Source organism: Petaurus breviceps, unplaced genomic scaffold (assembly GCF_028583685.1).
Source record: "Petaurus breviceps papuanus isolate PSGF00001 unplaced genomic scaffold, PetGlider_PUasm1.0 208, whole genome shotgun sequence".
NCBI lineage: Eukaryota > Metazoa > Chordata > Mammalia > Diprotodontia > Petauridae > Petaurus > Petaurus breviceps.
Window position 1 is genome coordinate 30,404,156 of NW_027185852.1, and position 14,853 is coordinate 30,419,008.

General features: G+C 55.1%; 2 protein-coding genes across 4 annotated transcripts in view; both read right to left on the bottom strand.

The window, feature by feature from the left end:
- LOC138165419 (small ribosomal subunit protein eS8) overlaps positions 1–14,853 on the bottom strand; it is a 230,373-nt gene that overhangs the window by 149,322 nt on the left and 66,198 nt on the right. The gene's annotated exons all lie outside the window — the stretch shown is intronic.
- LOC138165415 (E3 ubiquitin-protein ligase RNF220) overlaps positions 1–14,853 on the bottom strand; it is a 246,520-nt gene that overhangs the window by 38,147 nt on the left and 193,520 nt on the right. For all 3 annotated transcript variants that reach the window (XM_069093746.1, XM_069093745.1, XM_069093744.1), the window contains exons 2-3: positions 5,958–6,117; positions 3,349–3,394 (exon numbers count right to left, since the gene is read on the bottom strand). In XM_069093746.1, coding sequence (XP_068949847.1) covers positions 3,349–3,394; positions 5,958–6,117 — 206 coding nt within the window. The remainder of the gene's footprint in view (positions 1–3,348; positions 3,395–5,957; positions 6,118–14,853) is intronic.

Sequence of the window (14,853 nt, forward strand, 5' to 3'; positions counted from 1 at the left end):
CCCCTTCCTCTTCCTCCCCCTCCTCTTCATCTTCCCCCTTCTCTTCCTCTTCTTTTCTTCTTCCTCTTCCTCCCCCTCCTCTTCATCTTCCCCCTTCTCTTCCCCTTCTTTTCTTCCTCCTCTTCCTCCCCTTCCTCTTCCTCCCCCTCCTCTTCATCTTCCTCCTTCTCTTCCCCTTCTCTTCTTCCCCCTCCTCCTCTGACTCCACTTCTGTGAAGCTTTCTAGGCAGCACTAGGCAGTCTCCCTTCACTCCTCCTCATCCATCCATCTCTTTGTGGAAAGGAGAGGTGAGGGGCCCCCGGGGAGGTGATAAACCCTGAGAGGCAGGGCCTCCCCCTCCGCCTCAGCCGCCTCACACCTGGGGCGAGTGGAATAAAAAAAGGTCACCAGCGCTTTTTAAACACGGGCACAAGATCGGGAAAATGTGCTTGGGAAAAAAACCGCTGGCATTAAATCATGACTCTGTGCCCGGCTCCTCGCCTCATTAAAAGTGGCCTTTCGCAAGGTAAAATTATCATTGTAAGCGATAAGATCTTTAAGAAAATAATTCACGGCTTCTTCACCCTTTAATATGATGGCCGCCACTGGCTAATTTTTTTCTTAATGGCAACGAGACCATCAATCTTGTTCAAGACTTCCTCTCTCCCTCCTCCTCCTCCTGATCTGACTCCCCCACCCTCCAGCCCCAGCTCAGTCCCAGTGCCCACAGCCACTGCCCAGCTGCCTCCCTGAACCTCCTTCTCTTCCTCCTGAGCACTCACAGATGTCCACTACCCAGCTCACTCTCCTGGTCCTCCCAGGCCTGGCCCTGTGGCTAAGCAAAGAGCCAGAGCAAGCAGATGCTGGCTTGGCATGGACCTTGGTCCTGGAGCCTAGAAATGTTCACACATGTGTACATTTCTACATTCATATGTGTATGAGTGTGGGGTGAAGACAGTGAGCAAATGCCTCATCTGTGAAATGAGCAGCTGAAAGATAGTCTCTCTAAGGACTCTGGTGGCTCCTGGGACTCTCCTATCCTCACCCCTTCATGTGCTCCCTGAGCTTTCTGTAGGTTTTTACAAAATTGTATGTGTGATTAAAGCCTTTGGGTGCCTGTGTTTGCATCTGTGTGTATGTGTGTGTATCCGTGTCTGTGTTTGTGTGTGTATCCGTGTCTGTGTGTGTGTGTGTGTGGTGTGGGGGGCTGACCTGGTATTTGTCAGCACTGAGAAAATGGACCAAAATTGCCTCCACTTTAGCCATCAGGCCCGCCCCTGCCGTCTGTTCCTTTCCCTGCTCCCCCCCTCCAGTAGTTGGGGTCATATGTGGGGGAAGGAAGGGACCAGATGTGGTGGGAGCAGGGGCCAGATGTGGGGGGGGGTTGGGTGGGGGTCATCAAGTGCCATTGACATGCACTTCCCTTTTAAGCTTGGTCATTTGAAACTATTAAGTGCTGGGTGGGGGCTGCTGCTGGGGCAGCTTGAGGCAAGCCGGGGAGTCTATTTCCCTTAAACAATCCATCAGCGGCTGTCACCCGAGCAGCCCCGCTCCTGCTAGCACCCGCTTTTATCTCTGACCGCGCCAGCGCCTTTTGTGGGATTCTGCACAAAGTGTTCCTTGCCTGATGAAGGCTTTAACTCAGCTTCCAAAGAGGGGCAAATATCACTTAGCAGCCTCATGAGAGAGGCTTTGACAGGCTGCCCCCCACCTAAAGCCAGGCCAGAGCAGGAGTGGGGTGTACAACAGCAGCAGGGATGGGGCCAATCTCCATCCTCCTCGGGCATGGACAGCAGCTTCCTCTAAGCAGGGACCACATGCAAGACACTATCAAGTCCTGTTTAATCTGCCTTTGAAACTCTCCCATTCCATGGTTTCTTTCTCTTCTTACAGCTTTCCACCTTCTCATTCAGGCCCCATTGCCGCCTGCCTGGAGTCTCTCTGCCTCCAGCCTCATCGTTTCCACATAGCTGCCAAATTGATCCTCCTGGATTTGGCCACTGTGACCATGTCATGGGCCACACAAATGCATCTCCACTGCCCAAAGGAGAAAGTTCTAATTCCTCAGTGGGGCATTCAAGGTCTTCTGAAATCCACCTCGAACCTGCCCTTTCAATCTCATTTTACCCGGATGGCCTAGAAACAGTCTCCCTCCCTCAGCGGGTCCTGTGACTCAGTGAGCAGTGGGGCGGCAACACCTGCCCCACCCCCAAACCTCAGCCAGCCTGCTGTGGTCCAGCCCTGCCTCGGGCCTCCTTGCTCCTCCTTTCCCTATCTGACTCTCCTTTAGGAGCTGGCTGCAGTCCTTCTCCCTGAGCCCCTCCCCACTTCTATCCAGGCTCCCAGTCCCACCTGGTGATCATTGCTCCTGCAGTTCAGCCCTTCTTAATAATATTCCAACTAGGGGGCAGCTCCTTCTCCCCCAGGAGCAGAAGCTCCCTGGGACCAGCCCTCCAGCTTCCACCACCAGGTACAGCTGAGCAAAGGGCTAGGCATGCAGGGAAGACAGGGAATCAGCATCCTTATGTCTGCCCCAAGAGTGGGAAACTCTGGTACTGTGGAGGGGATAGGGAGGACTAGGAGGGAGGGGATGGGGAAGGAATTCCCAGGGAATGACCAGAGAAGGGGCAGCTGATGGCTGCTGGTGCTTAGAAACCATGTCCTAAGAACTTAGCCGAAGGAGCCAGGGGTTCTTCTTAATTGGGAGAAGAGAAAACTCAGGGAAGACATGACAGCTGTCCTCAAGTATCTGAAGGACTATGTCCTGTGGTAGGTGTTAGATGTTAGGGGTGTGTGTGTGTGTGTGTGTGTGTGTGTGTGTGTGTGTGCGCGCTCAGTTGTTTCCCTTGTGGCCACATCTATTTGGAGTTTTCTTGGCAAAGACACTGGAGTGGTTTGCCATTTTATTCTTCAACTAATTTTACAGATGGGGAAACTGAGGCAAATAGGGTTAAATGACTTGTCCAGGGTCATGCAATGTCTGAAGCCAAGTTTTAACTCACAAAGATAAGTCTTCCCAATTCCAGGCCCTGGAACTCTATCCACTGGAACTCTCTAACCCTTGAGAGCTGTCCCAAAGGGGTATGCATGGACTGCCTGAGGAGGGGGCTGAATTTTGCTTCCTCTTTCTTGGAAGACAATTCCTTGTCAGGGATGTTGATGAGAGGATTTTTGTCAGGGGGAGGGGTTAGGCTCTCTGAGGGTACATTGGAACATCATAGTAATAATGAGAGCTGTCCCAGAGCTAAAGGAGCATTGCCAGCAATGGGAAGCTCCCCCTCAATGGAAGTCCTTAGGCAGAGGCTGTGCATGTGATATAATGAGCCAGTGACACCTGATGGGTGCCTGAGATGGGCTCTGCCACCTACCTTGGGGGTGCCAGGGGCCATGGCATCCTTCAGGAGGGAATTCTTGCTGCAGAGAAAGAAGACAAGCAGATAAGGTTTCCAGAGGCCCTGGGGAAGGGGATGCAGGACAGGGGTAGGAGCAGCAGCCCTCCTAGCTCCCCACCCCCACTTCATGGCCGGGCCCTGGGTCTCCCTCTGTCCCATGCCTTACCTACCTCCCTGGGTGGGGCAGGGATGGGAAGGTGCCTGCCCCACCCTAGTCCTCGGCTACCTAGAGAGCTTGTGGAGCTGGGGCAGCTGCTGGGGGGAGGGGCTCTTAGAACAGACATGCAACTGCCCCTCCTTCCTCCACCTGGAGAGCCATGACCCTGCAGACCAGACTAGGTTATGGACAATTCCTAGGATTCAGTGGGCTGGCAGCTGCTCTGGGACCAGAGGCCCATTGAGGCAGAGACCAATTCTCCCCATGCCCCTCCTCTTGAGTTGGGAGTGAAAGGTGGGAGGCCCAGTCTGGGTTTAATCCTAGCACCCGTCCCCATAGCCATCTCCCTCCCACTAAGTAGGAGTGACAGGGGCAAGGAGCAGGCCATCACTGGCCCTGGGCCACCGAGCAGGCAGGTCCACAGAACCAGGCAGGAGAGCCAGAATACAGCACCAAGAAGAACCCCTGTGCACTGCGGGGGAGGGCAGAGAGAATGACTGACCCAACTGGACCCCCAAGCTCCCTCCTATTCACCTGGGCTGGCCTAAGCTCGGGAGAGACTCCTGCCCAGGGCACCAGCGACTACTTTTAGGTCCAAGGCCATGCCAATCCCGCTTTGCATTCTCTGACCCTCCCTTCCAGCCCCCTGGGGAGACGGAGGCTCTAAGAAGGAGGAGGAGGAGGGAGGGAGCAGGAGAGAGGCTCTGATGATCTCCCTACTTGCTGCCTGCCTGCCACCGAATGATCCGGGGGCTTTAAATCATGAGCAGGCCCCAGCACCGGTCCCTGCACCCAGCCCAGGCTGGCACTTTTAATTAAGGTGATTTACACCGAATTATCCTTGGAAATAAAGAGGCAGGGAGCTGCCCGCACTGAGCCTCCCCCTCCGCTCCCTGCTGAGCTTTAATCTATTGGGGGAATTGTTTATCTAGCTCATTACCCAACCAAACACCGAGGCAGGCAGAGGCCCAGAGCTGCTGCTGCTGCTGCTGCTAGCTGCTGCCCCTCTGCCAGCCCTGCCATCACCTCCAACGGCCTGCCAGGCTTTAAGGCAGAGAGAAGGGCCAGGGCCTGGGGGCCTGGAGGTGGCCCTCAGACCCACTCTGTTCTTCCTGACTCATCCCATGCTACCTCCCAGAGACACAAGCCTTAGAGTCCCCAACCAGAATCTGAGATTTCCTGAGGAAGACACAGATGTGCTCTGCTTGCCCCTCCCTCCCCGCCTCCAGCACGACCCTCCGGGCTCTGGGGCTTGTGGATGTTGGAAGATATCTCTTTAATTCTATGCCCAGACTCTAGGGCCTATCCCCCCCACCCCTACCCCAAACCAGATACTTCCCTGTGGGATGACCCAGCACTACCTTCAGCTCAGCCTGACTCATTCTTTTCCCTCCTACACCTGCCCCTCCTTGGGACACTATTGGTCCTGGCTTCGGCTCTAATGCCCTACTTCTGGGGTTCGGAAGTGGGTGGTTACAGTGACTGTATTGCTCTGTTTTGGTTGGGAGAGTATGTCTCTGAACCTCTCCCACTGTGGGAGTGGATGATGGGCAGGAGGACCCACAAGAGGGAGCCTGGGAGAGGGGAGGCCTGGCTCTCTCCCCCACCTCCCATGACCCTTCCTGGGAATCCCTCCCGCACCCAATTACAGCCTTAATTGGCAAGTCCGGGAAATCAATTAATTCGCAAATTTTTTCCAATTAAAAATTAAGATAAATCAGGCAGCCTCGTCAGGTGCCAGGGCCAGGCAGTTTGAGGGGGGGGGGCGCCCTTGGAACGCCTTTGCCGGGCAGGCTGTCAGCGGGCGGCCCGGCCGAGACAGATAAAAACCCATCGACCCGTCGCGAGTAGCTCTTCAGCTCCATCGATCAGGCGGGATTTCACTGGCTCTGCAGAGCAGAGGGGGCTGCAGGGGCTCAAGCCTGCCCCACTAATCCGGGGCCTGGGCCCCAGGTGCCCTGATGGCTGAGCCACAGCTCCTTATGGGGTTACTCCCTCCCCTCCCCAAGCCCTCCCCAGAGTAATTTTACAGGGGAGCCAGAATGTGCCAAGGCCCTCCTTAGCTCAAGCCATGCTGGGTCTGCCCCCAGTCTCATTCCCCCTCACCCCCAGAGGCCTGCTCTTCCCACAGACCTTCTTAATCCCTCACTGGTCATTTGGGGGAGAGAAGGCAGGAGTAAGTGACTGGGGTCTAATACTGGGGAAGGTTCAGTGAAATCTGATGAGAGTCGTTGGAAACCAGAGTTCCTGGACAGCCAGGGGGAGCAGCAAGCAGACCTTGGGACCGGGGTTCTCTGTGGGAGGCTCTGAGGCTAGGGCTCTGGGGCCAGGGGCCCTGTGGGAGGCTTTGGCCCTCCAGCTTGGGGAACCCCATGGGAAAGGCAGCAGTGGTGGTGGCAAGACAGAGTAAGTCTGGGGTGGACTGTACCTGCTTGGCAGCTGGGTGAGTTTCTCCAGTTCTTGTTCCATGTGTTCCTGCAGCTCCCCAGGCCGAAGTAAGACCTGGCATATGGGGCAGGTAGGGGCCTGACTGTCAAATAGGGCTGCTGCTGCTGCTGCTGCTGCCGCTGCTGCCGCCTTCTTCTTACCTAGAGAGGCAGGGAGGCAGGAGGAAGGCCAGACACAGACAGGGAAACACACAAAGGTAAGCTGTTAGTTGGGGCTCTTGTGCCCAAAGCACACCTTGGCACAGAACCTCTCTCTTTAGGAGGCTGAGGCTGAGGACACTCAAGCTCGGTAACAGAATCTCTCTTGGCTCCAGCCCCAGCCCACATCACATCTTGTCCCTTCTCTGGCCTCCTGTGGCCATCACCTTTGGGGCTCAAAGGCTTTTGGCAGCTCTTGCTTAGCTTGTCTCCCACTGCTCTCATGCCTTAGCTGTTGTACCCCATGGTTTCCCTCCGCCCCTCCAGCATCACTCAGGCCCAGACTCTCAGAGGTATTCCATCAAGCCTGGAGTTGTACAAGAGTCCCTTCCACTCCATCTTGGACGTGGGCTCTTGCAGCCTTTACCTAAGGACTTCCACTGAGGGACATCCTCCCATTGCTGGGAGTGCCCCTTTAGCTCTGGGACAGCTCTCATTACTGTAATGTTCCTGATCTCCCATGAAATCTGCTTTTTTTCATTTACCTTGGTGCTCCTGGTTCTGCCCTCCGGGGTCAAGCCCAACTGGCCTTGTGTCCCCTCCTCAGGAGCTCAAAAAGAAGAATTTCCCCTTCCCCTAATCTGCTCCTTTCTTTGTCTGTAAGGGGTTTGGATTAGATCAGGCCTAAGGTCCCTTCCAGCTTTGGAGGTTGTAGACCCCCTCACTCCTTGCACTTCACCCTCCCCCATGGAGTCTAAGGCCTTTCTGAATGTGTCTTGTCTCCAGGCCACTCACTACCCTGATGGTTCCTTGGTGGACACTATACAGAGCCTGAAACATGGCCACTCTCCCTCTCACTGGTTTTGGTGCTGAGCACAGTCAGACCAATAGTGATAACCCACAGCCCCCAGGTCCTTGGCATAAGAGAGACTGGTCTCTCTCTCCGATCAGCCTGCCTGTCTCTTAGTCCTTCTAGGGTACATGCCTCTGTCCTTGGTAGCCCCCAAGCCTGCCATGTCCCATTCAATTCAACCCAGGGAGGAAGCTGGGAACTAGGCAAGGACAGAGACATGATGGGTGGGTGAGTGGGTGTCGGCAGCGTTGGGGGGGGACCTGTCAACTCTAAAGATGATGGATGGGGGAGGCAAGGCGGTGGCTGGCGGTGCTGTGGCGTTATCGGATGCTCTGCCCGTCCTACCGACGTGGGCCGCTAATCCCCGGGCGAGGCTGCAGCCGCCCTCCTGCTGATAACCAGGAAATGGGACTGACAACAATTTTTAGCCGAGAGATTCTTCACCAAAATGCCGAGGCCGGAGGTCTGACAGCGGCTGATTGAGCGCGAGCGAGCGTGAGCCCAGGAGTAAGGAAGAGAAGGGGGAGACTTTGGAGGAGAGGGAGGGAGGCAGGCAAGGGAGGGGGGCAGGCCCAGGGCCTCACCAGGGAGCCAGAGCTATTTCTCTCCTTCCTTGCTTCCCTCCTTGTTCCTTCTGTTTGGGGTCTGTTGGACCATGTCATTCTGGCTGAGCTGAGTGAGGGGTGAGCTGGGGAGTACTTCTCAACCTTCTGGCCCCTAAACCTTGGGCACTGAGTGCAGAAGGTTGAAGGCAGTCATTGCCCAGCATATGGTCCCTGACCCCAGAACAGCTCTGGCCTCATTGGCAAGGTTGTCAGGGACACTGATGGAGATCATGGCTGTGAGGACAAGGACAGCCACAGAATCTTAATGGGAGGCACCTTTAACCCAGACCTAAACATGAAACCCTCCCCTCTTACCCACAAGTGGTCACTTAGCCTCTGATAGAATACTTCCAAGGATAGAGAGCTCACCACCTCCGGAGGCAGTCCATTACCCTTTGGTACACTCCTGAACTGCTTGAGTCTAACTGCATCTGATTGACATTATTCATGGCTTTGCCCTCTGGGGACAAATAGAACAAATCTGAGTCCTCCTCCTCATGACATCTTCAAATACTCGAGAAAAGAATTTATAAGCCCCCCCCCCCCACTCTGACCCCCTGTTCTCCTGGCTGGTTAGGCTCCTGTGGAGGATTATGTAAGTGAGGGGAACAAGATCCAGCCCAGTGTGACTGAGGGTGATGGCACCTGGGAAGGTAGGTGTGGCCATGCTGTGGGTGCTGGGCAGGCTTACATTGCCCATCCGAAATGCCAAATGGAGGGGAGGGGCTGCACAGGCTGGGTTTGTTACTTTCTAGAGGGTCATACCTCAGACACGCCTTTCCAGAGAATGAGCAGGTTGGCAGTATGAAAACCTTGCAAGGTCTCCAGCAGTGCCTGCCCAAGCTGGGTCCCTAGCCTATGTGGAAAGCCTCTCATCCTAAGTGTCCATGGAGGCCCCAGGGCAAGGCCATGGATGAGTCAGCCTGCTGGCCTGGGGGGAGAGGAAGTATGAGGACCATACTTCACCTTCTAGCCTCTGGGCCAGGTCTTGCACCCATCTTCTCTTGACTCACCTGGACTCTAAGCAGGGCCAACACACAACCTGGACCTGGAACCTAGAACCTAGATCTGATCTAATAGAACATGTCTCTGCAAACACTGCTGTCTTCCTACCTAGCTTCTTGCTTTGTACATGCAGTGATAGGTACTTAGTGTATGTCTGTGAAATTGAATATCAAACATGGGACACAGGACTCAGAATACAGGACCCCAAAAGCGTCACCTGTAGACCAGAGCTTAGAACTCATGGCCTGGAAACCAAGTTTTCAGTTCCTCTTATACTCCTGGGCTCCATGGAATCAGGGGCCATGGATGGGACAGCCTGGTAGCAGGAAGAAGGAGCTGTTGACCTTCTTTAGTATTGAACTGGTGGGGGGCAGGAGACTGGGGGCCAAATCCTGTCTCTGACACCCCTGATTTCATGAGCTTGGGGAAATAGACCTCTCTGATCCTCAGTTTCCTCTCTGTAAAGTGGTGCAAGTGATGCTTGTAGTCCCCCTCCCCCCTAAGACTTTTGGGAGGAAAGCACTCTGGACATGGGCGCTGCAGTTATCACTCTGATAAGACAGCATGTCAAGCATGCTTAGCTGCCCGTGATATGTGCTCTGTCATGGCCAGGGCTGGGCCAGGGCTGGGCTGTTCAGGCATTTTTATTAATATGTCCAATACATTATCCATGTAATACACTTGTCTAGTGGGGCCTCCCATGGCTCCAGAACTGGCAGGTGGGGGCTGGGGGCTGGCCCACTGAGTGGGGGAATCTGAGTGTGCAGTTTGATGGATCAGTTTGCATTACCCACCCAGGCTGGCCTGCGTCTGTCAGGATTAATAGGTATCTGCAGTGGCTGAAGTGAGTTGGGAGGGGGGAGAACACATCATGTGTATTTATCGAGGGGCTGATACCAACTCTTATTTATCTCCTCCCCTCCCTCGGGCTTCCCTGCTCCCTGTGCTCCAGATCAAGGAAGCAGGGATGCAGATTGGTTCTATCAGCAGGCACCCTGTGCTGGGTATGGATGAACTCACCTTTCAGCTCCCCAAAGGGAAGCAGCACAGAGGGAGGGCTGGAAAGACAGAGAAGATGCAGAGATACAGTGACAGAGATGGACGGTGGCAAGGAGGGCAGAGGATGGCCTATAATTTCTACCCAAGACAACTTGTTAGCTTCCCCTGGATCCAGCCTTCCCGTCATCCACTCGCCTGCACATTGCCCATCCTGGTTCTCCTAGGGAGTCCTTCTGGAGGCAGGGGGAACCCAACTGGGATGGAGGCAGCATTAGTTCATATCTGTAGCAGCTTAGGGACCTGGGTGACCTAGGCTAACATCCCCTAGCCTCTCTCCTCTTCTGGGGGCCAGTGCCCTACTGAGAGAAGCCAGGCCTATCTCTACCAGTGCCATCTCCCTGATGAAATTCCTATTGAGTGTTCTGGCCTGGCTTGCCAGGCACCTCTGTGAGGACCTGGGATCATGAGCCAAGACTGGTAAAGCCTGAGCTGTGGTGAGGGAGAGAGAGGGAGGAAGGGAGGGGGGGGCAGTCTCAGCACTAGAGGCTAGAGAAGTAGCAGAAAAGGCATTAAGGAGGAGGGAAGGATTGGCCTAGCACTCGTACAGAGATGGAAACTGAGGGAGGGCCTATGAGGAGAGGGAAGAAAGGCAGGAAGCCGGCAGCAACAGAGAAGTTAGGAAGCTGGAAGGCATTCTGGGGAGAGTAGTGAGACTGCTGGGGGGTGGGGGAAGCACTGCATGTGCTGGGGGATCTGGGGGTGGGGCTGGAGGAAGAAGGAGGATGCCGAAGCCAAGGGGAGCCCTCTCCTCCGAAGATCAATTAGCATCAATTACCGACTTCATTTAATTGTCGTCGAAGATGAATTTGTCATTTTTAGCTTGGAATTGATGGGGCACCTTCACCTCTGCTGGGTTAGGAGGCGGGTAGGGCGGCTGCGTGGGGATGGGGGCTCTGAGGGCCTGCCTGAAGCTAGGCAGGGCCCAGAGGAGCGTCCCCTCGACCTAGGCCCCTGCCCCCATCCAGCCGTTCCTAGCCTCGGCCCCCTCTCTCTTGCACTGGCCTCCTCTTACCCTAGCATGCTCACCAGCTCCCTTGGGCCTCGGCCGCCCCCGCGGGCCCCCCGGCGCCTGTTTACCTTCCTTCTTTCGAGCACATACAGTGGGGCCCGGTGTATGAATGTGTGTGGGGAGGGGGGTGCACTGAGGGGGGGGTGTAGGGGGTTCTGCAGCCGCCGGGCTGGAATTGAATTGATAAGCACATCAGCGCCAGATAACGCCTGAAATAATGCACCGATAAGGAAATGCGATTGGATTTGCTGGCGAGCATCAGATTGGCCCCATCTGGGGCCGCCTGGAAGCGCCGTAAATTGCGCTGGGAAACCTTGTTTGTCCTTAAATATTCCTGTCGTTTCTCATTGCAGCCGACAGGGCCGCGGGCACACGGCAGGGGATTGGCCCGCTGCTCCGGCCCGCGAAGGGAGTGGGTGGGTGGGGGGGCCAGGGAGAATGAAGGAGATGCCCTTCTCTAGATCCTTCTTTCTTCCTTGGTCCTCAGTTTCCTCCCGTGGAAAATGGAGGGACTGGGCTGGGTGATCTCTGGGACGTTCTACCATAAGCCTGGAAAGAAGGGGTGGGAGGAGGAGGAGGAAGGGGAGGAGGAGGGCGAGGGAAGGAGAAGGGGGAAAGTAGAAAATGGAGCGAATGTGGAAAAAAGGGACGAAAGGATAGAGGAGAGGCAGGAGGGCAGAGGAGGGCTGGAGGGGCGAGGCCTGGGCTGGCCCTGTGACCAAGAGCTTGGCCAGGTGACCTCACCTGTGAGGCCAGGACCTACTGAGCACATTTCCTCAGAAAGAGGAGGAAGAGGGGAAGGAAGGAGGGGGGAGGGGAGGGGAGGGGAAGGAAGGGATAGGGTCCCTGCGGAACAGAGCCAGGCTGGGCCGGAGGGGGGAGCCCATGGAAGGCTGGCGGGCGGGCCCTGCCCGGTGACAGCTGGCCCTCCCATCAATCACGCATCTGTCCACGGGCAGGGAAGAGTCTCCGGCAGAAATTGAGTTTGCCTCACAGGGGACGATTGAGCAAATTAATAGCCCATTAGCCAAGCAGTGACCTGAGAAATGAAGGTGCGGGGGTTCCTGGTCGCCAGCCCCCCCCCCCCCCCCCCCCAGGCCGGGCCAGGGTGAGGCGAAGGGTTAGATTCAGGCTGGGTCGGGGTCGGGCCCCACCCAAAGAGATTCTTCGAAGGAAGACAAACAGCCTCCCCCCGCACGCTGCCCGAACCACATCCCCACCGCCCCCAGTTCTATGGTTTCAATTCCGAAGACTGGGAGGAGGGGGGGGGGCTCGGGCTGAGATTTATTGGCTGGTTTAGTGTCTCCCAGGCTCCCGCCCCACTCCCCCTCCTGGAGCTGCTTCCGTCCTGAGCCCCTAAATCAGGTGGCGAGATGGGCCCTGTCACTGCCCGCATTAGCCTCGTTAGCGCACTCGGAGCAGAGATTAATAGTGGTGTGGACGCACCCCCACCCCAACTCCTTCTATCCACCTCCCCTGGCCGCCCCGTGGAGGTGGGGGGCCAAGGCTGCTCAGAGCTTCCCTGTCCCCAGTCTTGCTGGACACCCCCTCCCGTCCTACCTCCCAGTCTTTCCCCCCTTTGCCTCTACCTCATTCTCTTTCCTGTCTCTCTTCCCCCTCCCCTTCTCCTCCTCTCCCTCTCCATCTGTCTTATTCCCCCTACCCCCAACTTTCTCTCCCCCCACGTCTCTCCCCTCCCTTTCCCCATCTCTACACTCTTTCTCCTTCTGCCTCTCTTCTCCGTCTGACTGGCTCTTCTCACACATCCCACCCGCCCCCGCTGAGTGGGAATATTAATTATTGGAACCAATTGACTGTTTATACTCTGATGTTTTAACTAATCACTACTAAGGCGGACACCTCAAATGCCTCTGCTCCTCCTCTACTCTCTCCCCCGCAAGCTGGCTGTCGCCTAGGTTGATGGGGGGGGGGGGAGATGAGACAACAGGAGCTGCCCCAGAACTGGAGCAGTTTTCCCACTCAGTTGGAGAGGGTTGGCATGGCTGGGCAGGAGAGCCGGGATATCCAAAAGACCAATGCCAAGGTAGGCTGGTCCTGGTGCTACTCTTTTTGGCCTCCTCCTAGGCATTCTCCCCTCCCCCAATCCCCTAATTTATCCTCCATTCAGCTAGACTAATTTTCCTTCTGCACAGCTCTGGTCAAATCTCTCCCCTTCTCCAACACTGACAGAAGCTCCCAATTGCCTCCTAAGTGAACTGTTTTGTCTGGCATTCAAAGCCCTATGCCATCTGGCCCCTTTCCTGCCTTATTTCATTACTCTTCTCCATGAACTCTTACGATTCAGCCAAATTGGGTGACTTGTTTCCTGAATTTCCTTGAAACCTCTTGCTTCTATACCTTTGCTCATACAGTTCCCCCTTCCTGACATTTCTTCCCTTTTCATCTTTTAACTATTGAATTCCTACATCCTTTATAATAAGGAAGGCTTCCTTGATTTCTCACCTTCATTCCCCATTATGACTAATGGTAGGTCCCCTTTGGACTTCCTGGTGTCCAAAGCATTCTTGTCCCTCTGAGATACTCACATTTAATGGGTATTACAAATGTCGCTTGCTGTCTTTTTTCCCCTTTCCCATACTTCGAAAGACCCGAGGGCAGGAACTGGGTCTTTTCTAAGTTTGCATTCCCTCCCCCGCCCCCCCCCCCCACTAACACAGGCCCCTGTAATGGTTTGCTGGCTGATTGACATGTGTGCCTGTATGGATGCCCGTGTGCCCATAGGATCATAGCATGGAGAGCCAGAAAGGGATACCATCTGGCCCAGCCTTCTCACCTTACAGTGGAGGAACCTGGGCCAAAGAAGGACAGAGGGTGACTTGCCCAAGCCCACATATGGAATGAGTGACTGAGCCAGCATGCAAACGGAGGTGCTCAGAGTCTTATGCCACAGCTGATGTGAAGCCCACATCCTGGACCTGGCCTCCCTGGCCACATCTGGAGCCTGATCCCAGGCATCTGGATGGGAATACCTCTATGGATCCTTCTAGTTTTACATTCTATGGACTTGTGTTCAGCATCTGGACTTGCAGCCGGATTGTGGAAGGAGAGAAGCTGGCTTCCCTTTCCCCATTCCTTTTCTCTTTCCCTCCTTGGCACTCCCCCACCCCATCTCTAAAGCTCTCTTTTGATCCTTGGGGGGATCAGAAGCCTGAAAGGTTAGAGGTGAAAGGGGAGCTTAGAAATGACCAAGACCAAGCCTTTCCCTTAGGATAGGAAAACTGAGGCCCAGGGAGGTTAAATCTGACCTTGGATAGTCCTCAGCCTTCCTGGGTATAAACTGGTGTTTTATGTGCATGTGAGGAACCATTGAAAGAAGAAGCAATATAGGGGAGTGAATGGAGCTGGTTCTAGCTAGGGTCTTAGAACTTGAGTTCACATCTCACTTCTGATGCTACCTTACTGCTTGAACCACCTTCCCGGGGCCTCAGTTTCTTGAGAATTTCTGCTCTAGGTTCATGAGCCTGAGAACTGGAGTCAAAGAGCTCCTTAAATGTCAACCTTTTATCATGAATCAATTACTGTCCCAAGGGCTCCAAATGCTTGACTCTCGCCACTCTGCGAGACTGAGCTGAGCTGGGGGCTAGAAGGACTCCAGGATTCTCTGGATCTCAGGCACCCACCTCTAGGGCATCTCCTGGTTCTGGTTGAGCTCAGCTCAGCGGCCAGGGATCAGGCCCTCTGTGACCAGTAGGTGTCGCTATGGCTCCAGGACTGGAGGGGAGGACTGCCTAGGTCAGCTGGCCTCTTACCCTTGTGTGGGGGGGGAAGCCCCACCTCATATTCTGAGGAGGGGGAGCAAGAACTGATGGGCAAAGAAGGGCCTAGCTGGAGCTCCTCAACATGTCTGAAGTCCTCTCCCCTAGGCACAGCCTCGACTCCCCTTTCTGTCTCTGCAGTTCTTAAGCTATTAAGTAACTATCTTGGTTACTTGGGTATAGTACTAGGGTACTATCAAGTAACTTCTTGGGCTCAGCCTTCGTGTGTGTGCGCGCGAGTGTGTGTGTGTGTGTGTGTGTGTGTGTGTGTGAGAGACAGAGCAGAGACACAGAGAGAGAGAGACAAAGAGACAGAGAGGGAGGGAGACAGAGACACAGAGATAGACAGGGAGACAGACAGACAGAGACAGAGACAGAGAGGGAGAGAGACAGAGACAGAGACACAGAGATAGAGACACAGAGAGAGACAGA